The sequence below is a fragment of the Nesoenas mayeri genome, assembly GCF_963082525.1.
Source record: "Nesoenas mayeri genome assembly, chromosome: 11".
Lineage (NCBI taxonomy): Eukaryota > Metazoa > Chordata > Aves > Columbiformes > Columbidae > Nesoenas > Nesoenas mayeri.
This window is the reverse complement of record NC_137563.1, coordinates 13,118,782-13,143,987: the sequence shown is the minus strand read 5'-3', so window position 1 is coordinate 13,143,987 and position 25,206 is coordinate 13,118,782. Positions and strand designations below refer to the sequence as shown.

The 25,206-nt window shown below is 64.4% G+C and overlaps 3 protein-coding genes across 4 annotated transcripts; all 3 read left to right on the top strand.

The window, feature by feature from the left end:
* Window positions 1-531: 531 nt before the first annotated feature.
* On the top strand, window positions 532-8,282 carry AP3S2 (adaptor related protein complex 3 subunit sigma 2). 2 transcript variants are annotated; one of them, XM_080351327.1, is made up of 6 exons: window positions 532-1,076; window positions 1,264-1,355; window positions 1,464-1,575; window positions 3,825-3,896; window positions 7,121-7,228; window positions 7,693-8,282. In XM_080351327.1, exons 1-6 carry the CDS (start codon window positions 1,008-1,010, stop codon window positions 7,819-7,821), a joined length of 582 nt encoding a protein of 193 aa, XP_080207453.1. In that variant the 5' UTR covers window positions 532-1,007; the 3' UTR covers window positions 7,822-8,282. The 2 variants fall into 2 exon arrangements, with proteins under 2 accessions (XP_080207453.1, XP_080207452.1); XM_080351326.1 differs by having other exon boundaries at window positions 7,118-7,228.
* A 4,530-nt stretch (window positions 8,283-12,812) lies between these two features.
* On the top strand, window positions 12,813-18,149 carry ANPEP (alanyl aminopeptidase, membrane; the record flags this gene model as incomplete). The annotated part of the gene is made up of 20 exons (XM_080351221.1): window positions 12,813-13,405; window positions 13,655-13,800; window positions 13,884-14,020; window positions 14,099-14,225; window positions 14,332-14,486; window positions 14,560-14,673; window positions 14,822-14,965; window positions 15,061-15,126; window positions 15,262-15,327; window positions 15,490-15,662; window positions 15,742-15,821; window positions 15,958-16,091; window positions 16,193-16,248; window positions 16,363-16,510; window positions 16,638-16,729; window positions 16,903-17,013; window positions 17,105-17,272; window positions 17,345-17,485; window positions 17,651-17,732; window positions 17,985-18,149. 20 exons carry the CDS (start codon window positions 12,813-12,815, stop codon window positions 18,147-18,149), a joined length of 2,898 nt encoding a protein of 965 aa, XP_080207347.1.
* Window positions 18,150-23,339: 5,190 nt separating this feature from the next.
* LOC308044449 (mesoderm posterior protein 1-like) lies at window positions 23,340-24,674 on the top strand (the record flags this gene model as incomplete). Its single annotated transcript, XM_080351180.1, has 2 exons — window positions 23,340-24,254; window positions 24,612-24,674. The coding sequence occupies 2 exons, from the start codon at window positions 23,340-23,342 to the stop codon at window positions 24,672-24,674; spliced, it is 978 nt and encodes a 325-aa protein (XP_080207306.1).
* Between the last annotated feature and the right edge of the window lie 532 nt (window positions 24,675-25,206).

The following is a 25,206-nucleotide window of genomic DNA, read 5'->3' as shown; positions in this document are numbered from 1 at the left end:
GTGCAGCTCGCTAGCTGCCTGATGAGGTGGGACCCAGGAGCTCAGGGACTGGAGCACAAGTGTGCTGGGGGACAGCTGAGGGACCTTGGGGACTCAGCCTGGAGAACAGGAGCTGAGGGGAGACCTTCTGATCTCTGAACTGCCTGAAAGGAGCTTGGAGCCAGGGGGGTTGGGCTCTGCTCCCCAGGGACAAGCAGGGAGTGGAGCTGAGGCTGCAGGGAGGGCAGTCAGAGCCTCAGAACGGCCCTGCTGGTGCCGGGGGCAGCAGCCCCGCCAGACCAGGCTCTGCTGCGGCCGCACTGTAGGCCCTGCCGGTGGCCTTTAACCCCGCACAAGAGCCTCTGCCGACACAGGCGGTGGCTCTTTAAGAGAGGGCGTGGCCTGCCGCTGAGCGGCTCCGCCTTCCCGCGCGCACGCCCTCGCGTTCCGCTGCGGTGTGGCACCGCGCGGCTGCCGTCGCTCTGGGGCTGGAGCGCCCCCTGGCGGCGCAGGCGGGCGCGGTGTCGGCAGCGCGTTTTGGGCAGGACCGGCAGCAGGGACAGCGGCAGCCCGGCCCCAGACCTGCCCGCGCCCTGCCCCGGTGCGGGCCGCGAGGGGCGTCTGCCGCGGCTCCTGCCTGCCACGGCTCCTGCCTGCCACGGCTCCTGCCTGCCACGGTGGCTGTCGCTGTCCCGGAGAGCGCGGCACGGGCCCGGGTGCAGCGGCCCGGCCCCGGGAGCTCCGGGCCTTGGCGGTGGGGGAGCGGCTGCGCCCGCGCCCGGACACCGCCCGAGGGCGGCTCTGAACGTGCCCCTTCCCCCGGTCCCGAGCCCCGGCGCTGCGCGTTGGCCGCGGCCGGGTCCCGGCTGCTCCGGGCCGCACGGTTTCCCGGCGCTTCCCCGGGGGCCGCCCCGAGCACCGCCCGCCGCCGCGTTTCCGGGGCGGGCGAGGGGTTTCCTGCGCGGAGGCTGCGGCAGCGGCGGCCCCGGTTGTGCCCCCGGCCCGGCCCGGCCCGGCCCGCCGCCGGGATGATCAACGCCATCCTGGTGTTCAACAACCACGGGAAGCCGCGGCTCGTCCGCTTCTACCAGCACCTGGTGCGGGGTGGGGCTGGTGGGGAGGGGGGAGCCCGGTCCCGGTCCCTCGGGGTGTGCCGTGGCCGGGTGAATCCCGGGGCTGTGCCCTGGTGCCGGGGACCGGTGCTGCCAGCGCACGGTGTCCGTCGGGGCGGTGGGGACAGCAGCGGCCCTGGGCCCATGGGTGCCTGCTCTTGCCCCCCGGCAGGCGGAGGAGGTCCAGCAGCAGATCATCCGAGAGACTTTCCACCTGGTGCTGAAGCGGGATGACCACATCTGCAACTTCCTGGAGTGCGGCAGGTAACTCCTGCCCTCCCACCGGCGTCCGTGCGGGGCTGTGCCCTTGACCCGCATGGGGCTGTCTCCTCGTCCCCCCGCAGCTCTTCATCTTTCCCTGTGTCTCCACAGCCTGTTTGGTGGCTCGGACTACAAGCTGATATACCGGCACTACGCCACGCTGTATTTCGTGTTCTGTGTGGACTCCTCGGAGAGTGAGCTGGGCATCCTGGACCTCATCCAGGTCGGTCTGTGCTGGGGTTCCTGCCCAGGGGCGGCCGCTCGCTCAGCCCTGCGCTGCTGGGGGGGCACCATCCCCCAAAGCGCAGTCCTTGCTGAGTGACCCGGCCCCAAACCTTTGGGGTGCATGTTGTGTCTGTGGCATCTCTGTACTGGCTCTTCTGACAGTGACTGAGGAGCGATTCGGGGTGGCGATGGGGAGCGGGAGCTGCCTGCGCGTTAGCCGATGCACAGCTCCTCCACCTGGAAGGAGCAGGAGAAGTCAATCTGAATTAATGCATTTAAAAAACAAAATCACAGAGTCATTTAGGTTGGAAAAGACCCTTTAAGATTACCGAGTACAGCTGTTAATCATGGAACCGCAGAATACCAGGTGGGAAGGGGCTTCATCTGGTCCAGCCTTCCTTGGCACAAACCTGGTCTAGGCCAAGCTGGCCCACCCCCCTGCCCAGCTGAGTCCTAAAGTGTCTCATGTTGGAAAGCCCACAGCTTCCCTGGGGAGATTATTCCAATGGCTGATTGTTCTTGTTGTGAACAATTTTGCTTTTGTGTCCAGTTGGAGCCTCCCCAGCAGTAACTTGTACCATCACCCCTCGTCTTTTCCACGTGACTCCTTGTACAAAGGAAGTCTCTAGCTTCTTTGAAGCCACCCTTGAAATACCGAACATGATGCTGAGGTCGCCTGTCTCAAGGCTGAACAAGCCCAGGTCTCTCAGCCTTTCCTCACATTGCGGCTGCCCCAACATTGGATCATCTCTGTGGCTCTTCCTTGTCCCCTCTTCAGCCCATCCACATCTGTTTTGCACAGCAGGGACCAAAACTGAGCACAAAATTCCAGCTGTGGCCTGACAAGCACTGAACAGAGTAGGATAATGCCCTTTCTCTGTAGATGCCCTTGCTGCTGCAGCCCAGTTTCCCCTTGACCTTTCCCACAGCAGCAGCACTGTGGTTGCTCGTGGAGCTGCTTGTCCTCCAAGTCCCTTCCCCAGAGCTGTCCAGATCCCAGCCTATGCTGCACTCCTGGGTTGTGTTTTCCCAGGTGCAGGACCTTACACGTGTTCTTGCTGAACTTCACAAGATTCTTGTCACGTGCTCTTCCAGTCTGTCTGGTCCTTTCTGCAGGTGGCTGTTCTGGTGGGGTGTCTGTCCCTTCTGACGTGCCCACCTCCCTGCTCAGTTTGGTGTCATCTGCAAACAAAGTGTTAACCTAGCACTGCCAAGGCCACCACTAAACTGTGTCCTTAAGAGCCTCATCTCTGCCTCTGTTCAACCCCTCCAGGGATGGTGACTCCACCACTGCCCTGGGCAGCCTGTTCCAATGCCCGACAGCCCTTCGGGGAAGAAATTTTTCCCCAGATCTAACCTCAGCCTCCCCTGGTGGAACTTGAGGCTGTTTCCTCTCATCCTGGCATTTGTTCCTGGGGAGCAGAGCCCGAACCCCCCTGGCTCCAAGCTCCTTTCAGGCAGTTCAGAGATCAGAAGGTCTCCCCTCAGCTCCTGTTCTCCAGCTGAACCCCCAGGTCCCTCAACCGCTCCCATCACACTTGTGCTCCAGCCCCTTCCCCAGCTCCGTTCCCTTCTCTCCACTCACTCCAGCACCTCAAGGTGTGTCTTGGTGTGAAGGGCCCAAAACTACAAGTGCATTTTAAAAATTGTGTTCAAAAAAATTGTGTTGAAAATTGTGTTCAAAAACTGTGGATTTGTAATGGGACCTTTGGTAAATCCAGCTGACAGCCAGTGTTCAAGAAGAGACCAGACAACACCCTCAGACACATAGTGTAAATATGGGGGTTGTCACATGCAGGGAGAGGAGTTGGACTCGATCATCCTTGTGGCTTCATTCCAACTCAGGACATTCTGTGAGTGTCAGCACAGAGCTGGCAGGAGCCACCTGCCCTACTCAGTCACCTGCTCTGTGCTCACACCGTTCCCGAAACTTGGCCCCTTTCAGGCTGTTCGGTCAGCCCTGCCCAGGACATGGTGACCAGCCATTGTCCCCACATTGCAGTGGATCAGGACACTCACACCTGGGATTTCCCCCAGAAACGTTTGGGTGCCCTGGGGCTGCCTGTGTGTGCCCTGGGAACGTCCCTGCCTGGAGGGAGCTGGGGTTGCCAAGCAGGTTTTGTCCCCTCTGGAGTCACAGCCCGGGTCACAGTGGGTGGTTGAGGTTGCAGGTTTCTGTGCCTGTGGGGCTGTGCGGGAAGCATCTCACCGTGGTCTCCTGCACTGACCTTCCCTCCTGCACCCCAGGTGTTTGTGGAGACGCTGGACAAGTGTTTTGAGAATGTCTGCGAGCTGGACCTCATCTTCCACATGGACAAGGTGGGTTGTGGGCTCTGTGTGCTGCTCGGGCCAGCACCACTGTCCCCTGCACTCTGCCCTCCACAGCCTGTGCGCCTCAAGCTCAGGAGCTTTTCAGAGGGGTGGTTGGTGTGTTCGGGGTCACTTTTTGGGGAGAGGATGGAATCCTGGGTGGGGAAGTTGTCAGCGTGGGGTCTTCTCAAGCTGCTCAGTCCTGTCCCCAGGAGGTGCGATGCTGGGCTCTGCGACATCCCTCCATGGGGACTCTGGCTCTGGCACCCACTGCTCACCCTGTTGCTGTGGGGGGCTGCTCTCAGCCACGGCATAGCGATGGGGTGGGCTGGTGGCTGCCACCAGTGCTGGGTGACCGTGCGGCCGAGTGACAGGGATCCATGCTGGGGCTCTCCAGCTGGTGCGGTGGAGCTGGGTGGGCTGCCGTGCCGCGCCAGGCGTTTGCCTCTCTGCCCTGCGACCTCTTGGGAGTCCTGGGGACGTTTCACTAGAGCTGCGGGGAAAAGAAGAGAAACAATGGCAGTGTTTGGAACACAAATTGTTTAGTAAACTACAGTTTGAGCCACAGCCTTTAATGCTTCCTCTTTAGCTGGACAGAGTTTCTGGGTGGAAATTCCTCTTTGATCATCTCCTAGATGGGACTGAAGATAGCCAGGACTGAGCTTGGAGAAGGGAGAGACTCAGCTGACTTGTGCGGCTTAAGTGCTGGACTTGTGTTGCTGTTGATAAGGGTTTTCTTGCTTTATTGAAGACAAAGCATGCCAACAAAAAGAGGAGTGGGGAAAAAATCAGGCTGCAAAATGTTCCCTTGCGGTTGGCAATTTCAACTTAGGAACTCTGGCAGAGAAATGCAGTTAGCAAATCTTCTTAGAAGGCGATCTGGATTAGCTGGATGTACCAGCAACCACTTAAGTAACAATTTGATTTCATAATTTGCCTGGTGGTAAACTTTCAGAAATGTTACAACTGATTATCTCATCAACAAAGCATTCTTATCAAAGTGGGCAAAAGGAGAGGCAGGAGGAAGTCGAAGAAAGAAGAACCTGTAGGGAGCGCAGTGGCAGGTGCTCAGGTTACATCTGGGCCAGGACATGCTCTCAGTTACTGGTTCTGTGGTGTGACCGTGATCCCTGCAGCCCCCGGGCAGGGGAGATCCCCCTGTCGCTGGTGGGTTTGCCAGCAGCAGCGGGGTCGCCCCGGCTCTGAGCTCTCCTGCCAGTTGAGGGGTTCAGTGGGCTGGGAGCCGGGAGGGGTTCTGGCCGGGGAGCCCCTGGGCTCGGGTACCCCAAGGCTCTCTGGTAGGTTTGCTTCCCATCCCGTGTTCCCACTGCTTCCCGTCCTTGACTTCAGTCCTTGGCCACTATCAGCTGGTTGTTCCCTCTCTCTTTCTGTGTTTGCCGTGTATTTATTCCCCAGATGTGCTCATGTTGGGTGCCTGTGCTCCCACAAGCTGGCCTGTGTTGTGGGGGGTGCTGCAACCCCCAGGGTGTCCTCCTGTCCCTGGGGTGTCTTGCTGTCCCCGCTCTGTCCCCTTGCTGCCAGGGCAGGGCTGTCTGCGCCGCGATGCCCCCATGGGGCTCTGCTCCAGGGCTCGGCTGTGCCACGTGCCAAGCTGGGCACGGTGCTGCCCCTGCACTGGCACAGCGACTGCAGTGCTGGGGACCTCCCCATGAGAACAGGAGGAACGAGGCCAAGGTCAGCGGGAGGTGGGAGTTTGCCAAGCGGAGACTCTGACTGTGAACACCCTGACCCCAGCGGGCTCTGGCTGGGATTTGGGTGCAGCCTTGTCTGGGTCCTGGGATTTTCTGTTCTTGCCTTAAGATGCACCTTGTGCTCGTGTGCAGCACAGAGTCTGTGAAGTCGGAGCTGCTGCGGGTTTCGGGTCCCTGCTCCTGCCGCGAGCAGCTGGATGGGGCTGTTGAGTCTGCGGTTCTCAGGCACCAGTGACACCAGTGCTGTCGGGCTGTCAGCTGTGGAAGAGCTGCAGGGATCCCTCTTTCACAAGGGGAGGCTGGAGCTGGGAGGGCTCAGAGGAGGCTCTTGCAGCCCCTGCTCGTGCTTCATATCTCGGAGAACGTGAGCTCTGCTGGGCAGCTGCAAGGTCCCAGAGAGGACATCGTTCGGGAAGTGCTGTGTTTCTTTTTGCAAAACAAAGCTTGCTTGGGATTTCTGCCCTCTTGGTCTTGGTCCAACTTGGGCTGAAGCCAGATCTTGAAGGAAGAATGTTTCCTGCAGCCTAGATACTCCCCTGGTGTGGGAGCTGTGGCTGGTGTGGTGTCCAGGGCTGCGCTGGGGACAGCGGTGACAGCAGTTCCAGCGCTGCGGGGTCCCAGGATGGTGCTGCATCCCGGTGTGGCGCTGGTCCTGCACACGCTGCTGCTATCAGAGCAGGATGGGACCGGGGAGCCCTGTGGGATGTCGTGGTCACCCTACACACAAAGCTGAGTTTCCAGCACATTCTCTGTCGTGCTTTATTTTTCACAGCATTGCCCTGGCAGCGTTTCCCACAGTGTTTACAAGTTCAACGTGCCCTCATGAGGCCATAAAACAATATAATAACTTAACCATCTTCTAGTAACAACCTGTTTTACAGAAGTAACCAGAAACCCATAAACGCATTATCTGTGCAGGGTGGTTGCTGGGAGCTGCTGACGCGGCAGGAGCTGGTGCTGGGCGGCAGGGCCAGGGTTGCTGCACAGCCTGGCACAGGGCTGCCCGTGTTTTACTTGCAAATCGTGACTGCCCCTTCCCGTGCCACGCTGGGGTGCCGCTTCCCCTGGCTGGGGCTGCGGGAGGGAGCAGCTCGCTGCGCCGTGTCAGCCCCAGGCCCCAGCAGACTCTCAGCAGTTCGATGCTTCTTGTGTGTGTGTCGCAGTCCCGTCTTTCCTGAGAGAAAGTGAAGAAGTTGGGCTGAGCGGAGGTGTCGAGATGGCCCGGCCAGGCTGGGCCAGCACTGTGTGTGACCTGGGCTCTCCGGGGGCTGCACGGCAGGTGACGTTTGCCCTGGCCCCACTGGCTGGTGTCCTCTAGAGCAGAGGTACAAGCAGTAACTGGGGCTGCTGGATCCCCGCACTGAGGACTGTGGCCTCCTGCTGCCAGGGCTGGTGGGCTGAGGTGGAGATGGGGTTGGATTTTGGGTCTTTTGGGGAAATTCCAGCCCCGAGGTGGTTCCCCAGCTGCTGCGCGGTGAACGGGGCTGAGTTCATGGGTTCACCGCTCCTGTTCCCTAGCAGGTCCACCACATCCTGCAGGAGGTGGTGATTGGCGGGATGGTGCTGGAGACCAACATGAACGAGATCGTGGCGCAAGTGGAAGCGCAGAGCAAGCTGGAGAAGGCGGAGGTGAGTGGCAATACCCCAGCTGTCCCCGCAGAGGCCTGGGTTCTCCGGGGTGTCCCCAGTCTCTGCCTGAGTCCTTGGGGAGGGGGCTGGGGATGTTTTGGGAGCATAGGGAGCAGCCTGAGCATGGAAATAGCTGTTCCATCAAGGTTAATAACCCGAAGCAGGGAAAGGTTTATTCCCCCTGTTTGTGCTGCTGTGAAGACGCAGCCCGGACACATCACGGTGTTCCCGACGCTCCCTGTCCTGCTATTGATAGGTCGGGTCCATCAGCGAGCTGGGAGGGCTGTGGGAGCTGCTCCCCTGAGCTGTGCGGGGGAACACAGCTGGGGGCTCGGGGGGCAGAGCAGCCCGGGGCAGGCTCGGTTCAGGGATGCTCCTGTGGCAAAGTGTGGGGCTGAGCTGGGAGCAGGGGTGCTGCGGGGTGGGGGGCCGGGGTCTCTGGTCACTGTCCCTCCTGTTGGCAGGGAGGCCTCTCGGCTGCTCCTTCCCGTGCCGTGTCGGCTGTAAAGAACATCAACCTGCCTGAGATCCCCCGCAACATCAACATCGGAGACATCAACATCAAAGTGCCCAACCTGTCGCAGTTCATGTGAACGTCCTGCAGTGGGGGCTGCCCTCGCCTGCTGGCCATGGCCGGGGCTGCTGGGGACAGGCGCTGGGCTCTGCGGGGCTACCCCGCCAGGCCTTTGTCCCTGCGGCACACGGTGGGTCTGGGGTTCCTGCGGGGGCCGGGCTGGCTGCAGCAGTGGGGAGGGCAACGGGGCTCAGCAGGAGCGCAGTGCTGCTCCCTGTCTAGCCATCCCCTTGGGCCTGGGCTCTGTTCTGGTGTCCCCACAACACGAGTGGCCTTTTGTCCCCCCCTCCCCCTGGGTGCACAGCCTCTCCTCTCGCTGTGGAGAGAAGAGCCAGGTCCTGCCTCTCCCAGCACTTCTTGGAATGTGGAAATGCACCTGTAGCTGGTGGCTCTCGGCAGAGCAGTGGCTTGTCCTCTCCTCAACCTCCCGGGGCTGGGCTGTCCCGTGCCCCGCGTCCCTGCGCCTGCCCCGGCTCTGGCACCCCAGGCTGGTGGGGGGACCCACAGGGCTGGGGCTGCTCGTGCGAGCTGCTGCGAGCTCAGAGCCAGGCAGGGACCAGGCTGGTGGGTCCCTGTGTCCTAATAAACCATGGTCTGAACTTGAGTCTGCTGTGGGTGCTGCTGGCCTGGCCCTGGGGGGGAGCACTGGGAGGGGCTGGGGGACACTGCACAGTGGGGGCTCTCAGCTGGTGGGGCTGGAGCCGGGGCTGCTGCATAGGGGTGGGAAATGGCGAGGTCCTGCAGCTGCTCAGTGTGGGCTCTGGGGCAGGTCCCTACCTGCACTCTGCCCTCCCCAGGCAAGCAGGAGGGAGTGCGATGGCCCCGCTTGGGCTGTGACAGCAATGTTCCCTGCTCTGGGCCTTTCCAGGCAGGGTCACCAGTCTGCAGCCTGCGGGTGCCCACTGTCCCCCTGCCAGATCTGCTGCATTCCTGCCGCTGAGCATCCCTTCTTTGTGCTCATGGCAGCTGTGTATGGCATGGCGGTGCATGTGGGGGCTGTGGGGCTGGGGTCCCCGAAGCCCTGGGTGCAGGGGGCAGGTCCTGGGGAGTCTGAGTGAGCATGGTGACAGGATGGCCAGGCACTGAGGTCCCTGCGCTGTGGAGCTCCTTGAGCTCTTGCCCTGGGCCCCACCATGGCTCCCTCTGGCCACCAGCCTTGGAGCCCCCTCCCCTCCTTCCCTCCAGCTGCGCTCTGGGGCTCTGCCTCCACTTCCCCTGGCAGGGAAACCGTGACTCTGCCTGGAAGGAATTTTCCTGCTGTCTCCCCTCCCTGCAGCTTAACCCTTCCGCAGCTGGCCATGAGCCATGGCCAGCGACTGGCGGAGGTCAAGGAGCTGGGCAACCTGCTGCTGCTTCTCTGCCAGCCGCCTCCTCCTCCTGCCGGCTGCCGGAGCAGTGCGGTGGGGGCAGCAGGTGAGCAGTGCCCTGGGTCTGTCCTGGGCTGGGACGCAGAGTCTGGCAGGTGCTGGGATGGTCAGAGGGGAAAACTCTGTCTTGCCTCACGGTGGGGAGCTCGGCGTGGTGCCAATGTCCTGCTCTGCTGCATCCGGGAACACAGGGGTGCTGGGAGTCGGGCCGGCGCAGGCGGCCCTGGTGGCACGGCAGTCCCTAGTGCAGGATGTGTCCAGCCACACGTGCTTCCTCTGCAGCGAGGAGATGTTTGTGCACGGCTGCCTCCGATAACGGTTCCAGCTCTGTCCCCGGCCCACATCCTGCCGGCACCTGGCTCTGCGGGAGGCTGAGGACGGCACTGGGCAGGGTGAGTCCCCAGCTGCTCCCTGTCCCCTGCCACTGCAAAATCAGGCAGAGGTTTCCCGTTTTCCCACCCAGAGCTGCAGCCCTGGCCCCTGTGGCCACAGGACTGTTCGGAGTCTGCCCCAGGGCTGAGGTGGCCCTGCCAGCCCAGGCTCCTTAGGGACAGTGTCCTGCCTGCCAGGACCCTGCATCCTACCCGGGACAGGAGCCTGGGTGCCCCGCAGAGGAAGCGGGGAGACCGCGCTGAGGTGAGAGCTGGCCCTGCTGCGGGCAGCAGCATTCCTGCCCAGGGCAGGGTGTGACACACCCGGCGCTGGCAGTGGTTTGTGTGTCCAGGGGGCCACAGCCGGGTCACCAGCCCCTCCACATCCCCAGGGCAAGCTGGGGGACACAGAGGGCAGGGGCTCTGCTCCCCTGCCCCAGCTGCCTGTGTGTCTGGACACGGGAGACGTAGCTGTGGCTGGTGACCGGGCTGTGGCCCCTCTGCCTGGCCCAGCCAGGCTGTGATTTGGCACTGCCAGGTGCTGGATTTCACCCAGCTCAGCCAGGGCTTGCTCATGGGATTGTGACCCCCAGCTCCAGGGCCCCCTTCCCGGCAGCGTGGGGGGAGTAGGTGGTGGCGCCTGGCACCGGCCCAACCCCACGCAGGTACCTGCCGCAGGGGACTAGTGTTTGCCCTGCCAAGCCCAGGGCCTGGCCCCATGCCTGCTGTGCCAAGCTGCTCCCAAACGGGCAGACCTGGGGCCTGGTGCCCTGGGGTGCTGCACTCCTCAAACCCTGCATGCCCCCACCGCAGAACCGGGCTGCCCACAGGGACCGTGACAGCTCTGAGCCCAGTGCTACCAGGGCAGGGAGTACGGGGGGCTGAGTGGGGCACCCCCAAAGCATGGACACCACTCCCAGTGTGTGTGGATGCTCTGGGGAGGGGGCACAGCCTTGCTTGGCTGCTGCTGGGTGATGGCTTGTCCCCTTCCCTGCCACCTCCCTGGCTGAGCGTGCTGGCCAAGAGGCGGGGTGTGAGGGAGGGGACCCCCCAGCAGGACCTCGGGGGAGCTCAGGGGTGTAGGGGCTGGGTGGGCGGGGTCAGTTTGGCCCCAGCAACAGGGCACCACAGACCCCTGACCTTGGCTCTACACCGTGCTGGGGCCGGTCCCCCTGTTCCCCCCATTGCCCTGGCCCCCCTAGCCGTGCCCCAGCAGCCCTGGCCAGCCAGCAGCCCAGGGGTTAAGGGGGGAGGTTCGGGTTCCTTCCCCTGCAGCTTTAGGAGGAAACTTTCCTCCCGCTGGTGGCTGAGGAGCTGAGGCGCTCGGAGCTGAGTGCAGGCAGGGCGCAGGCAGGGCGCAGGCAGGGTGCCTCACTGGGGACGAGGTGGGTAGAAGCCCCACTGCCCCTCTCTCCGTGCCACTGAGCGCAGGAAGGTGAGTGGGGGGCACTGCCCAGACCCTGAGCCTGGGGTCCTGGGGATCCGAGTGGGGATGGGCTGTGCGGGTGCTGTGGGGCTTGGCAGCGGGTCCACGGGCTTGCGTGTTCAGGGCTGCAGAACTCATGCACGGGGGTTGTAGAGCCCATATGTGATGGGGTTTGGGGGCCTGTGGGGGTGCATGAGGTTATGGAGGTCTTTGGGGTGTGCGGGGCCACAACTTCAAGGGAGTTGCATGTCTCTCTCCACCTGTGCCCTGGGTGCCTGTGTGTGGGTTGTGGGACATGCGTGTGTGCCATCTGCGAGAGCTCCCTGGGGTGAGTCTGTGCAGGGGGGTGCAGAACCCTGCTTGTGCTGGGGCAGGGCGTGCCGGTGGCATGGGGGGCTGTGGGCACCTGGGGCGGGGGCTCACAGGAGGACATGGGGACTGGCTGGTGCTACCCGGGGAGCAGCGTGTGCGGGGCTGAGCTGGGGTGGTGCCACACACTGTGCCCAAGGGGTCTGTGTGTGGGGCCAGCGCTGGCAGGGGCACAGTGTGCATGTGATGGGGACACGCGAGGTGCCCAGCATCCTCCTGGCTGGCTGTGGGTTGTCCTGAGGAGCTGTCCCAGCCGTTCGCCAAACCCTGTGCCTTCGGCCAAAGCATGGGCAGGGAGCAGGGCAGAGTGTGGCTGTGCCACAGCCCTGCGCACAGCGGTGGCCGGCCAGGCCATGGAGACGGCTGGGCTCTGCAGGGCAGGGGTGCCTGGGGACACAGCAGCATCCCGGCGCTGCTCTGCCCGTGTGGTGACAACAGCGGGTGCAGCTGGGTGTGGGCAAACAGGGCACAGTTCCCTGAGGACACCGCTCAGCCTTGTGCCAGGTTCCCCCTCCCCCAGAGCTGGGGTTCCCAGCAGGTCCTGCCCACATCACCCGTGGGAGAGTTGGAACAAGGAGTTTCTGTTCCCAGGACAAGGTGTAGCACCTCCTCTCCCCACACTGCCCCACACGGGACATGGCTCCCTGGCTGTCTGCTGTGCCTGCTCTGCCTCCCAGCCTGGAGAAGCCTCTGGCAGAGTTCCCGGGGTGGCCTGCACAGCTGGGGGGCTTGGGCTGCTCCCCCTGCCCTGCCCGGCCAGAGAGCTCTGGAGCAGTGCGTGCCCCTGCCCTGCACCCCAAGCCCCACGTGTTTGCTTGCCTGCAGCCAGGCCTCTGTAGGGGCTCTGTGCTGTGGGACCCGCTCTTCCAGCCCTGGGCCCTGGCTCTCCTGGGCTGTGGCTGGTGGGAGGGCGAGTGTTGCCCATGGCCCATGGCCTGTGCAGGCTGCTGGGAGCGCGGGATGGTGGCACCGGGCACCTGCCCACCTGGGCTGGGCTCAGGGGCCCGGGAGTTTGACCTGGGGTGCGAGCAGGGTGATGCAACCCTGGACTTTGAGAGGGCTGCGGGCAGGGCGGGTTCCTCCCCAGCTGGCCTCAGCTGCACCACGCTGCCCGGACCCTCTGCAACCTGGCTGTGACCACCCGCTCTGTCCCTCCTTCTGCAGGGCCAGGCTGGTGCTCGGGAGGGACGTCGGGAGCCCCGGCCAGTGCCTGCTCCTGCGCTCCCCGTCCCGATGGTGCAATCTCAAGCTGCTTGTCTTGTCCCGTGCTGCAATGGCACCGGCTCTTAGTGCTGGTGCAAGGCCAGGAGGCGGGTGCGTGGAAAGCTCATCCCAGGGGCCAGTGCCACCCCGGGCCTCATGGTCGTTTAATACTTCACCCATTAACTTGGACTAATAAACCCTGTGGTAGCGAGAGGCTAAAAGCCGTGCCAGTGGGCAGCACCTCCTCCGTGAGCCACGCTTCTGCAGCCCTGCCATGGCCGCTGGCTTCTTCATCAGCAAGAGCGTGGGCATCGTGGCCATCGTGCTGGGCGTGGGCGCTGTGGCCACCATCATTGCGCTCTCGGTGGTGTACGCCCAGGAGAAGAACAAGGTGACTGACACTGCCAACACCCCCACCACGGCTGCCACCACCACAGCTGCCAACACCGGCCCCACTGAGGCCTGGAACCGGTGGAGGCTGCCAATGACACTGATGCCAGAGTCCTACGAGGTGACCCTGCAGCCCTTCCTGAAGCCCAAGGACAACAGCACGTACATCTTCAAGGGCAACAGCAGTGTGGTCTTCCTCTGCGTGGAAGCCACCAATCTGATCCTCATCCACAGCAACAAGCTGAACTACACACAGCAGGGAGCCTTCCTCACCTCGCTGCAGGCGCTGGACAACTCCAACGTGCCCGCCATCACCAGGACCTGGCTGGAGACCACCACCCAGTACCTGGTGGTGCAGCTGGAGTCCCCACTGCAGCAGGGCCAGCGCTACCGCCTTGTCAGCAGCTTCACAGGGGAGCTGGCTGATGACCTGGCCGGCTTTTACCGCAGTGAATACGAGGATGAATCGGGTGTGAGGTGGGTGGAGGGCACATGCCTGGGGGGCACAGGGCTGGACACAGCGTGGCAGGGGGCACATGCTGGGTTTGGGGCTTCTCTCCCACTGGGATTGTGGGATGGGTGTGGGGGAGCCTCTGTGCCCTCCTGCATCCACATCCACCCCAGTGGGGACAGGAGTGGGGAGTGGGCAGGGCGCAGGGCAAGCGGAGGGACTCAGGGGTGCTGGCCCCAGAAGAGCCTCCCAGCAATGACAGGGTTTGCTGACAGGAGGGTGGTGGCAACCACGCAGATGCAGGCGGCTGACGCGCGGAAAGCCTTCCCCTGCTTTGATGAGCCGGCCATGAAAGCCAACTTCACGGTGACGTTGATCCACCCCTCTGACCACCAGGCCATTTCCAACATGCCCCCCAGGAGTGAGTGGGGCAGGGGGAGTCCCGGGGGGGTCTGGGGGCCCAGCGGGGCTGCAGGGTCACTGCCCTCCCTCTGCTCCCCACAGGCACCTGGCAGCAGGAGATCGACGGGGAGATGTGGAATGTCACGGAGTTTGAGACCACCCCCAAAATGTCCACCTACCTGCTGGCCTTCATCGTCTGCCAGTTCAGCTACGTGCACAACACCTCAGAGAACGTGCTGGTAGGCTGGGGCTGGGGGAGCCCCCTGCCCGGAGGTCTGAGCCCAGGCAGTGCCTGAGCCCCATGTCTGCCCCTCTAGATCCGCATCTGGGGCCGCCCCGAGGCCATTGCTGAGGGCCAGGGCGAGTACGCGCTCCAGGTCACCGGCCCCATCCTCAAGTTCTTTGAGAAGCACTACAACACAGCGTACCCACTACCCAAGTCCGGTGGGTGCTGCGGGGTGCCCGGGGCGCTGGCTGGAGCCACCAGCTGCGGGGGGGACCAGCCCAGCACCCCGGGAGCGGCACATCAATGGGACCCCTCCATCTCCAGACCAGGTTGGCCTCCCTGACTTCAATGCGGGTGCGATGGAGAACTGGGGGCTGGTGACCTACCGGGAGAATTCACTGCTCTATGACAACACCTATTCCTCCATTGGGAACAAGGAGCGGGTGGTGACCGTCATCGCCCATGAGCTGGCCCACCAGGTACCCACTGTGCCCCCTGCCTGCCCCGCAGCCAGCTGAACTGGGCTGACAGGATGCTGTGTCCCCCCTGCAGTGGTTTGGGAACCTGGTGACACTGCGGTGGTGGAATGACCTGTGGCTGAATGAGGGATTTGCCTCCTACGTGGAGTACCTGGGTGCCGACTCGGCTGAGACGTCCTGGGGCATTGTGAGTGGGGGACCAGCAGGCAGCAGTGTGGGCAAGGGGTGTGGGCAGGGAATGCGGACGCCCCCTCCCCCCCTGCACCCTGAGGACTGCCCCTGCTGCCAGGAGGGCTTGCGCAGGGCTGAGGTGGGTGCTGGCGCTCCCACTGCAGAAGGACCTGATGGTGCTGAACGAGGTGTACACGGTGATGGCGACAGACGCCCTGACCACCTCCCACCCGCTCTCTTTCAACGAGGACGAGATCAACACCCCGGCCCAGATCAGTGAGGTCTTCGACAGCATCGCCTACAGCAAGGTGGGTGTGTGAGCTGCAGGTGCACAGGGACCAGGTTGGGGTCCCAGGACAGGGGGTGGGCTGTGGGGTGCCCCTCTCACCTGCCATCTCCGTAGGGAGCGTCGGTGCTGCGAATGCTCTCCGACTTCCTCACTGAGGACGTGTTCAAGGAGGGGCTGCAGGTGAGGCCCTGCCACTGCACTGAGCCCCAGTGTGGGTGGGGTGGCCTGTGGCAAGGCCCCCCATGGGTGCTCTGCGGGTGTCCTGCATGCCGGCCCTGACCCTGCCCACCCATCTCTCCTGCTGCTCTCCTGCAGTCCTACCTCCAGACCTTTGCCTATGGAAACACCATCTACATGGACCTCTGGGTGCATTTGCAAGAGGTAGGAGGGGTCTGGCCGCTCCTGGCTGCTCGCCCCAGCCCAGCCCCTTCCCCACTGCTGCCCCGGCTTTGGGGGCTGCCAGTGGAACAAGGTCCTGGCCATGTGGCTCCCCTGGCGCTGCTGACTGTGGCGCTGCTGACTGTGGCACTGCTCTCCCCGCAGGCTGTCAGGGAGAACAACGTCTCGCTGCCTGACACCATCAGCAACATCATGGACCGCTGGACGCTGCAGATGGGCTTCCCTGTGGTGACCGTCGACACCAGCACCGGCACTGTCACCCAGAAACACTTCCTGCTGGACCCCACGTCTGAGGTGCAGAGACCCTCTGTCTTCAAGTGAGTGGAGCAGGGGGCTGTTGGTGGCACAGGGCTGTGGGCGAGGGATGGTCCAACTGCCTGCCTGTCCCCACCACAGCTACAGGTGGATCATCCCCATCACCTGGAAGACAAGTGAGAACATTGGTGCTGACAGGTACTGGCTGACCGAAGACTCAGGTACGGCGCACCTCAGGAGTGGGGGTCCCGCTGCTACCTCCCCTGACCCACAGAGATCAGGGTCCCTCAGGGGGGGCCTCAGTGGGAGGAGTAGGTGTGGGGGTGGCTGTGGCCGACCATCCTCTTCCCCCCCCAGCGACCAACGAGCAGTTCAGGGTGGGCAGCTCCAACTGGCTCCTGCTGAACCTCAACGTCAGCGGGTACTTCCGCGTCAACTACAACCAGGAGAACTGGGACCAGCTCCTTGGGCAGCTCTCCAGAGACCCCCAGGTACACGGGGCTGGCCAGGGCCCCACTACGGACCCACACACCCCCTGCACCCAGACACCCCACTCCGGGCTGCCCTGAGATGCCCACTCTGCCCTCCCCAGGCCATCCCCGTGATCAACCGCGCTCAGATCATCGATGATGCCTTTAACCTGGCCAGGTGAGCCATGCCACTACCCAATGCCTGCCATGGTGAGGGGACTGGCAGGGTGGGTGCCCTGGGAGTGGGCAGCACTGTGGGGCATGGAACTGACACTGACCTCACCCCTTGCAGGGCCAAGTATGTCAATGTGACCTTGGCCTTGGACACCACACGGTTCCTGAGCCAGGAGACAGAGTACATGCCCTGGCAGGCGGCACTCAACAACCTCCAGTACTTCCAGCTGATGTTTGACCGCAGCGAGGTGTTCGGGGTGATGACGGTGAGTGGTGCCACTGCAGCGGGTCCTGCCGCTTGGCAGGGGGAACAGGGCCAAGGGGCTGGGTCTGCACCCAGAGCCAGGGGGGCTGCTGCCGATGCCACTGCACTGACTGTCCTCCTGCCCCCAGAAATACATAAAGCAACAGGTGACGCCCCTCTTCAGCTACTACAAGAACATCACCAATGACTGGAACACCAGACCCAGTGGCCTGATGGACCAGTGAGTGCTGCGGACCCGGGGACGGGCTGGACCCTGAGGGTGTCCCTGACCACACTGTGACCATCACCCCAATGTGCACTGGGGAGCAGGCATGGCCCTGCTGGAGGCCCAGCACCCTCCGGTTGATGCCCAGCTGCTGTGAGCTGGTCCCCAGCGCAGCCCTGTCCCCCCAGGTACAATGAGATCAATGCCATCAGCACAGCCTGCTCCTACGGCATCACTGAGTGCCAGCAACTGGCCACCACGTATTTCAACGACTGGAACAAAAATGTCACCAGGAACCCGTGAGTCCCCAGGGTGCCCCGATGCCACAGTGGGCAGCTGGGCTGGGCACAGCACGGGGCTCCCAGCTGAGCCATCTCCTCTCTCCCGCAGGGTACCCCCAAACCTGCGCTCCTCCATCTACTGCAGCATGGTGGCCACGGGTGGGGAGGAGGCCTGGGACTTCATCTGGGACCGGTTCCGAGAGGCCACCGTCGTGTCTGAGGCCGACAAGCTCCGCACGGCTCTCACCTGCAGCCCCCACCCCTGGATCCTCAACCGGTGGGTGCGTGGTCCTGGGTGGGTGCTGTGGCTCTGTCCCGGCTGTCCCCTCACCCGACGCTGTCCCCCCAGGTACCTGCAGTACACTGTGGACCCCAGCAAGATCCGCAGGCAGGATGCCACCTCCACCATCAACAGCATCGCCAGCAACGTGGTGGGGCAGCCCCTGGCATGGGACTTCATCCGTGGCAACTGGAGGACGCTCTTCAGCCAGTGAGCACCATACAGGGGGTTGGGGGGCTGGCTGGGGTGGGCAGCATCCCCTGTCCACCTGTGCCCCTGTGTCCCTTCCCCTGGCTGTGTGGGGTCGGGGCAGCCATGGCTCCCAGTGCTGCTGTGCCCAGGGCCCCCAGCTCAGCTGTCCCCCTGCTCCCCCAGGTATGGGGGCGGTTCCTTCTCCTTCTCCCGGCTGATCTTAGCAGTGACCCAGCGGTTTTCCACGGAGTATGAGCTGCAGCAGGTAAGGCTGGACCCTGACAGGGTCTGTGGGACCAGGAACCTCAGCCCCACCAGGAACAGGGACACAGCTCTGTGCTGCTGGCACCTGGCAACCTGCCCTCGGCCAGCAGCCCCTGGGAGGGGCTCCTGCCCCTCATGTGCCCAGGGGTCCGGGCAGCTTCTGTTCCTGTCCTGGGCTGCCAGGGGCTGTTGGGTGCTGCTGGGGGCTGCCAGGGCACCCCACACCTGCTGCAGCCCCTCTTCTCCCTGGCAGCTGGAGCAGTTCAAGGCAGACAACCAGGACATCGGGTTCGGGTCAGGAACGCGGGCACTGGAGCAGGCGCTGGAGAGGACCCGCACCAACATCAACTGGGTGAAGGAGAACCAGGCGACGGTGCTGGCCTGGTTCCAGGGTGCGACTGCGACCACACACAGCTAACCCTGTGCCCTGGCCACCGCCCACTCTCCTCCCGGCATGGCGCTGGGCCAGCAGGACTCAGCCCAAAGCTCCCGGAGCCCCTGGCCCCGCGGCTGGGCTGGACCCCCACACACTCCCCACCTCTGCTCACTCCATCCTCTCAGCCCCCAGCCCCAAATGCTCTCCCTGGGCCAGCTGGGGGTCCTTCGCTGCTGCTGAGGGGCAGGGGCTGCTGCCCGTGGGCAGGGCCTGATGCCTGTATGATGGGCAGTGAGGGGGCACAGGGGGCTTTGGGCTGCTGGGGTGACCCACTGCCCTCGGCTGCCCAGGACAGCGCTGGGCCCCATGGGCTACTGCGAGGCCTGGGGTCAATAAAGGCTGCATGGCAGCATTCGCCCACGGTGCTGGATGCTGGGAACAGAGGGCACGTACGGGGGCACGGGGCATGTGCCGGCTCTGTGGGGCTGCTGTGGGGGACTGCACTGGGGCCTGGGCAGGAGGTGCCTGGGATCCTGTGGTGGGCATGGGGAGGGGGCTGGGGACGCAGAGCCCCTCAGGCCATTAGAAGTCTGGTGCTAAGTGGCTCTGGGGGCTTTGCTGACGCCAGCTCCCTGGCCCTTTAGTCTGACAGCTGTGTGCAAGCTCTCCTGCTGGGCCCTGCCCCCGTGCAGTGCCCAGGGGTCCCCACCACCCCGGGACCAGGATGTCCCCACATGGTCCCAGGTCCCTGAAGGGACAGAGCTGGATGGTTTGAATACAGGGACGGCTTGGGACTTGACAGGTGGGTGGGAGCTGCCCTTCCTGTCAGTGGGGCTGGGGAACACCCTGGCTGGTGGGTCCCTCTGTCACCCCAGCTCTGGGGACATCTCTGAGCTGTGGGGTGGGCTTGGAGGGGGCAGCGAGCCCCTGGCCTGCAGGCAGCTCCTGGCTGTGTGTGGGGGTGCCCAGGGTGCAGCAAGGGGGCTCTGCAGTAACAAGTCAGGGTGCAGTGAGTGGGGTCCTGCAGTAACAAGTTGGGGTGCAGCAGTGCACAGCAGCTTTAATGAGGTCCCCTCCCCCAGTCCCCTCCTGTGCGGCTCTGTGCCATGGCCACACCACTGTCCCCTGTGGTGGCTGGGGGTGCAGGATCAGCTCCACCACCCCCAGTGCTGTGCTGGGGTGCAGCTGGGCGGGATGGGGGCTGCACGGGCGGCCAGGGAGACAAGCCTGTCTGGGGGTGGTGCGCTGCTGAGCTGTGCAGAAAATGCTGTGTCAGGTAAGTGGCCATGGGGGTCCCCTGACCCCCACCCCATGCCCAGGCTGGCTCCCTGGCTCAGCACCATCGCACTGTGCCCCGCAGCCCGTGCAGACACCCCAGCCGCGGCAGGCAGGTGGCTTTGCTGGTGCAACCCTGCCCACACCACCTGGGCACCATCCACCCTATCCCCATCCTGCCTGTCCCCAGGATCCACCGGTCCTGCTGCCCGTGAGGATGGTGGGTGCAGGAGCAGGGCCCGAGCTGGGGAGGGGGCTGCGTGTACCTGGCAGCGTGCAGGCAGCTGGGAGCAGTGTATGGGGGTCTCCGGGGGTCCGGTGTCCATCACTCCTGCCTCAGGAGGCTGGGGGGGCCTGCAGGCTCCAGGCAGCAGGAAGAAGCTGTCCCGGTGCCTATGGCTGTGTTGCATCTCCAGGGGGGCTCCAGCAGGGTCACGGCTCTGAGGCTGTGGGGCGGTGATGGCCAGGACCCCAAGATGGAGCTGGGGGAACCTGTGCAGCTCTGAGGGGGTCTCCATCCCAGGGATGTATGGGGGCGACCCCCAGACCCCTGGCCGCATGTCAGAAGCCCTGTGCAGCTCCAGGGGTGTCCCTGCTGTGGGGGGTGACCCACAGCCCACAGTGCCAGGGGCCAAAGCATCCTGTGGGGCCAGGGCCAGTGGGTGCAGGCGGGGGGCTGGGAGCTGGAAGCACCCCAGGCCCTGAGGGCAGAGGGGACAGTGCTGGGGGGCCACCCCCCACCACCGGGCTAGCATGTCCTCACTGAGCCCCAGCAGGGCCGAGAGGTGGGCGATGTAGCGGATAGCGAGGCGCAGGGTCTCGATCTCGGTCAGGCTCTGCCCCGCAGGTGCCAGCGCGGGCGGCAGGTAGTGCCGCAGCCGCAGCAGTGCCTGCGCCAGCCGCCGCATCCGCAGCTTCTCCCGCTCGCTGGCACTCTGCCGAGGGCCCTCTGGCCCCCTGCACCGCCCCACCTCAGCCCCACCATCCTGCTGGTCCCCGGCCCGTGGCCACCAACTGCAAGGAGGGCATGGGGACGTGCCAGGGGGTTCACAGAAGGGGCTGGAGAAGAGGCGTTGGCGAGGCTCCTGTCCCGGTCCCAGAGCAGGTCACAGCCCACCAGGGAATGGTGGACCTGGGGTAGGAGTAGGGCTGGGGGTCTGGCCATGGCTGGGATCTGCTCTGCTGCCTGTGTCTGGGGGTGTCCAGGCAGCTTTATGCAGGGCCAGGGGGGTGAGGTGACACCTTTGTGACCACCTGGAGGTGTCAAAACCTACAGAGCCGGGCTGGGGCCGACTGAGAGCCTGGGAATGCCAGGCCCATTTGCAGAGGTGTCAGTTCTGACTCCTCTGGTCCTTAATTGGTGCTGCCCAGTGCTGGGAAGTGTGCAGGGACCAATTCACACGGCCATGAGAGATGCTAATGCACCCACCAGCCCTGCCAGCACCCGCATTGCCCTCCCTGGTGGCTCTGCCAGGCTGGGGCTCTGTGGGGACAGCGGGGACTCGACCTTCCAGTGTCGGGACCCTGAGCATCCAGCCCTGTCACCCAGCAGTGTCCCCACACCTTCCCTGCCCTCTGCACAGTTCCCAGCTGTCACAGGTGTGCTCCCAGCTCCAATCAGTTCCCCAAGGGGCAGGGGTATGAGGGGATGCAGCAGCCAGCCTGGAGCAGCAGCGGTGGGACCCGTGTGCTCCCCTCCTGGGTGATGTCCCTGCGCTCGGCCATGCTGCCTTGGTCTCCCTGACCCCGTGGGATGCACGGCTGCTCTGGGGGCATGGATCCAAGCCAGGCACCAGTGATCTGGGGAGGGCTTTGGCCTCCTGGCCCTGCAGCTCACCCAGTACCCTCACCACATCCTTGCCATGCCCTGTGCCCAGCCTCCACCAACATGGACAGGCATGATGTGGGGGACTCCATCTCCCCTGAGGAGTGAGGGGCTGCAGGCTCTCCCCAGAGAGGGCTCTGACCCCATGGCCCGCACTGTCATGGCCCAGCCACCCTCCAGCACTTGTCTAAATACAGAGGGAGGTGGGAAGCGGCTGCCCAGCAGGGCCGCAGAACTCATTACCCGGGAGCTCATCAGCTAATGAGACCCAGGAGGGGGCCTGGGAACAGGGCGAGGGGGGGGCAGGTGTGTGGGGAAGGGCCATGTCCCAGGCTGTGCCGCTGGGTGCAGAGCACTCCACAGATCCCCCACCACGCTCCTGGGATGCAGTGCTGCCGGACCCCCACTGCAACCCCCAGCCACAGAGCTGGGATGGCGTCAGACCTCTGTGCACCTGGAATGTGCTGTGGGTCCAGGTTGGCACTGGCACCCTCAGACCTTGGCTGGGGCAGCAGCACTGCACTTCCTCTAGTGAGAGGGCAAAGGGGATTAGCAGCAATTAACTCTGACGTTTTTGTGCCGGGTCTGCGGTGCCTGTGGGGAGGTAACAGCCAGTTTAGATACCAATATCCTCATGGCGCCTGGCAAGCAGCGTGGGTGCTAGGAGCAGGGCTCAGCAAGTAGCTGGGCTGAAGGGGTGACACCACAGGGTGCATGTGGCTCTGGGTGCTGTGGTGTGCTTGGTGGCAGGAAGGGACTGTGGGGGGGGGGCCCCTGCACCGCTGGTGCCCAAGGCCCTGCAACACTGGCACAATAGAGCTTTGAAATGCCAGCAATGCCCCTGCAAGGCTCCCCACAAGGCCAGGGCACCTGGGACTGCTGTGGGGCTGAGCAGTGTGCTTGGCTCTAGTGAGCACAGCCAGGATGGCAGGAGCGCTTGGCTGGTGGTGAGTGACAAGCAGGATTTACCTCGTCACTTCTGTGTCATGGCATTGCCAAGGAAAACTGAACAAGCTTCATGTGACCACTGGGAAACACGAGCCTGTGAACAATGAGGCAGTGGCTCACACCGAGGAGCGGCCAGTCCTGCACCCCCCGCTGGCACGGTGCCCCGTGCTGGCTCTGTGCTCCATGCCCGCCCCTGTTGTGTGGTGCCTGGTACTGCAGAGGGGCTGTGCACTCCCAGAATGGGGGTCCCATACCCACCGCCGTACCCCTGGGGCTGCGCACACCCGCTATGGGGGTCCTGGGCATCCCCAGTATGGGGATCCCATGCCCAGTGCCGTGCACTTTGCCATGTGGGGGTCACGTACCCTAAGGCACCACGGGGCCGCGCTGTCGGGGGCGGTGCCGCTCGCTCCCTGATTGATTTTCCTTCCCGCGGCGGGGCCGGGTTTCCCTGGAAACCTTCGCACCCGCCGGCACCGACACCTGCGGGGCCTGGGAACGCGGCGGGGGGGGCCCTCCCAGCCCCGCCCCCAGGCGGGGGGGTCACCGCGCCCGGGCCGCCGCTCCGCGCACCCGCCGGTAGCGGGCACGGTGGCGGCTCCGCGCCGGGCTCAGCGGGCGGCCGCGCTCATTAGGGGCAGCGTGTGAAACGCCATTAGCGGGGGCTGCGGGGGACCTGCGGCAGGGGGGCGGCCGGGCTGTGGTCTCCCGGGCTGCGCCCTCCGGCACCGGGCGCGGTGTCCGTGTCCTGCAGAGCCGCGCTGGGCACCGGAGCTGCCTGGCTGGGGCCACAGGGATCTGGAGCTGGCACTGCTGCAGCTCACACCCGCTGCCAGCCCCACTGTGCAGTGCACTGCCAGCCCACTGCACAGCCCACTGCACAGCCCACTGAAGACCTTGCTAAAGGCCTTGCTTCAAATCCCATTGCAGCCCCCACATAGGGGCCAAGCCCCATCCCCAGGACAGTGCGGGGGGCTGGTGCTGCTAGAGGGTGGGCAGCACAGAGCAGCCTCACACTGCCGGGGTAAAATTTGTCACTTGCCTGTTCAAAGCCGGCTGCCCTCGTCCCCCCCTACCCCAGCCTTTGAAGTGCTGCTGATGCAGCCACGAAGGTGCCACTTCACACCTCCAGCCCTGCATAAAGCCGGGGCAGCCGGGGGACACCGGCACACGGCCACACCACCATGGCCCGCTCAGCAGCTCCAGGCCTCCCGCTCCCCACCACGGCCCTGCTGCAGGACTGGGGCTGCCGTGGGCCCCCGGACCCTGAGGGCTACAGCAGCAACTCACCCGCGCCCTCGCCAGACTCCTGCGGCCTCTCGTCCCCCACTGCTGCTCGGGCATCCTGCTGCAGTCCTGCCACCCCCCGCCTGCGGGGCGGCCCTGGGAAGGGCAGGAAGGGGGTCCGGAGCCTGGGGCCAGGGGGCCCTCGGCAGAGCGCCAGCGAGCGGGAGAAGCTGCGGATGCGGCGGCTGGCGCAGGCACTGCTGCGGCTGCGGCACTACCTGCCGCCCGCGCTGGCACCTGCGGGGCAGAGCCTGACCAAGATCGAGACCCTGCGCCTCGCCATCCGCTACATTGCCCACCTCTCGGCCCTGCTGGGGCTCAGCGAGGAGGTGCTGGCCCGGCGGCGGGGGGCGGCCCCCCAGCACTGTCCCCTCTGCCCCCAGGGCCTAGGGTGCTGCCAGGTCCCAGCCCCCCACCTACACCCACCAGTCACAGGCCCGCGGGATGCTTTGGCCCCTGACACTGTGGGCCGGGGGTCACCTCCCACAGCAGGGACACCCCTGGAGCTGCACAGGGCTTCTGATATGGGGCTGGGTGTCTGGGGGTCGCCCCCTTATGGCCCTGCTGTGGAAGCCTCCCCAGAGGTGCCTGGGGTTCCCAACATGGGAACGGGAGTCTGGGGGTCACCCCCCTACATCCCTGCGATGGAGACCCCCTTGGAGCTGCATGAGGCTGTCACCTCCAACGTGTCCTCCTGGCTGTCCTCTCCTCACTGCGCAGGGGCAGGAGCCCCCCCAGACCTCCCTGGTGACCCCCTCCTGGACACGGGGCTGATGCTGCCAGAGTTCGTGGATGCAGGGACTGTCACCCAGGTACGTGCAGGGCTCAGCCCCCCCAGTGCGCTCAAAGCCCCCAGCCCTTGGCTTGGGGCACCGTGGGGTCCGGTTTTGGGGTAACGACAGCCTTGTGTGGGATTGGGAATGGAGAGGTGTCTCCTCTCCTCCCTGCAGTGGGTGCAGGAGGATCTTTTAAACTGCTCCCATCCTTCCTTGTGCCATCCTCCCTTGTGTTTGTCAGGGTCCCATCAGCTGGGACAGACCTGGGGCTCTGGTCCTGCTTGTCCCTGACCTGGGGCCCTCCTGGTGGCTGGGGTCTGTCAGCCCTGATTCATGCTCCCTCCACATCCCCTGTGCTGGCCAGTCACCCTCTCACCCCTCTCTGTCCCCCAGGAGCTCTCTGCAGACCTGCTCTCTCTCTTGGAAGCTCTAGTCCCACCACAGTACCAGGACTGACCCACAGCACCTGGCATCACGCAGCCCCATGATGCACCGTCCAGATTCCTGCAGCTCAGGGGATGCATTTTCCCCGTCGGACATGGGAGGTGGGGGGGAGGAGCTGCCTGTGGTGTGAGCCCAGAGCTGTGCTGGACGTGCTGTGGCAGCTGTGACTGTACATAAATAAACCCTTGTGCCCCACCGTGTGTCACTGCGTGGCTGTTCCCGCAGCAGGAGCAGGTCCAGGATGGGGTGTGGCATGTCTGGGCCACCGTGTTGGCTCTGGTTTGGGGCTGGGGGGATGGCAGAGCTGGTGGAACCCCCACTGTACAGCGGGGCAGGCCGTGGACATCCCACCGGTGTGTGTAGGGGCTCAGCACGGAGCCAGCACTGCCATGCCAGGGGGCCGGGGCCGCGGCACACAGCTGTGGGTCAGCTGGACAGCATCTGGGAGAGCGATTGTGGGGGAGCATTGGGAGAGACACCTCCCTGCTGGGGAGGGGGTGACCAGCACCCTCCAGATGGGCCCTGGGTCTCAGTGTGAGAGCCC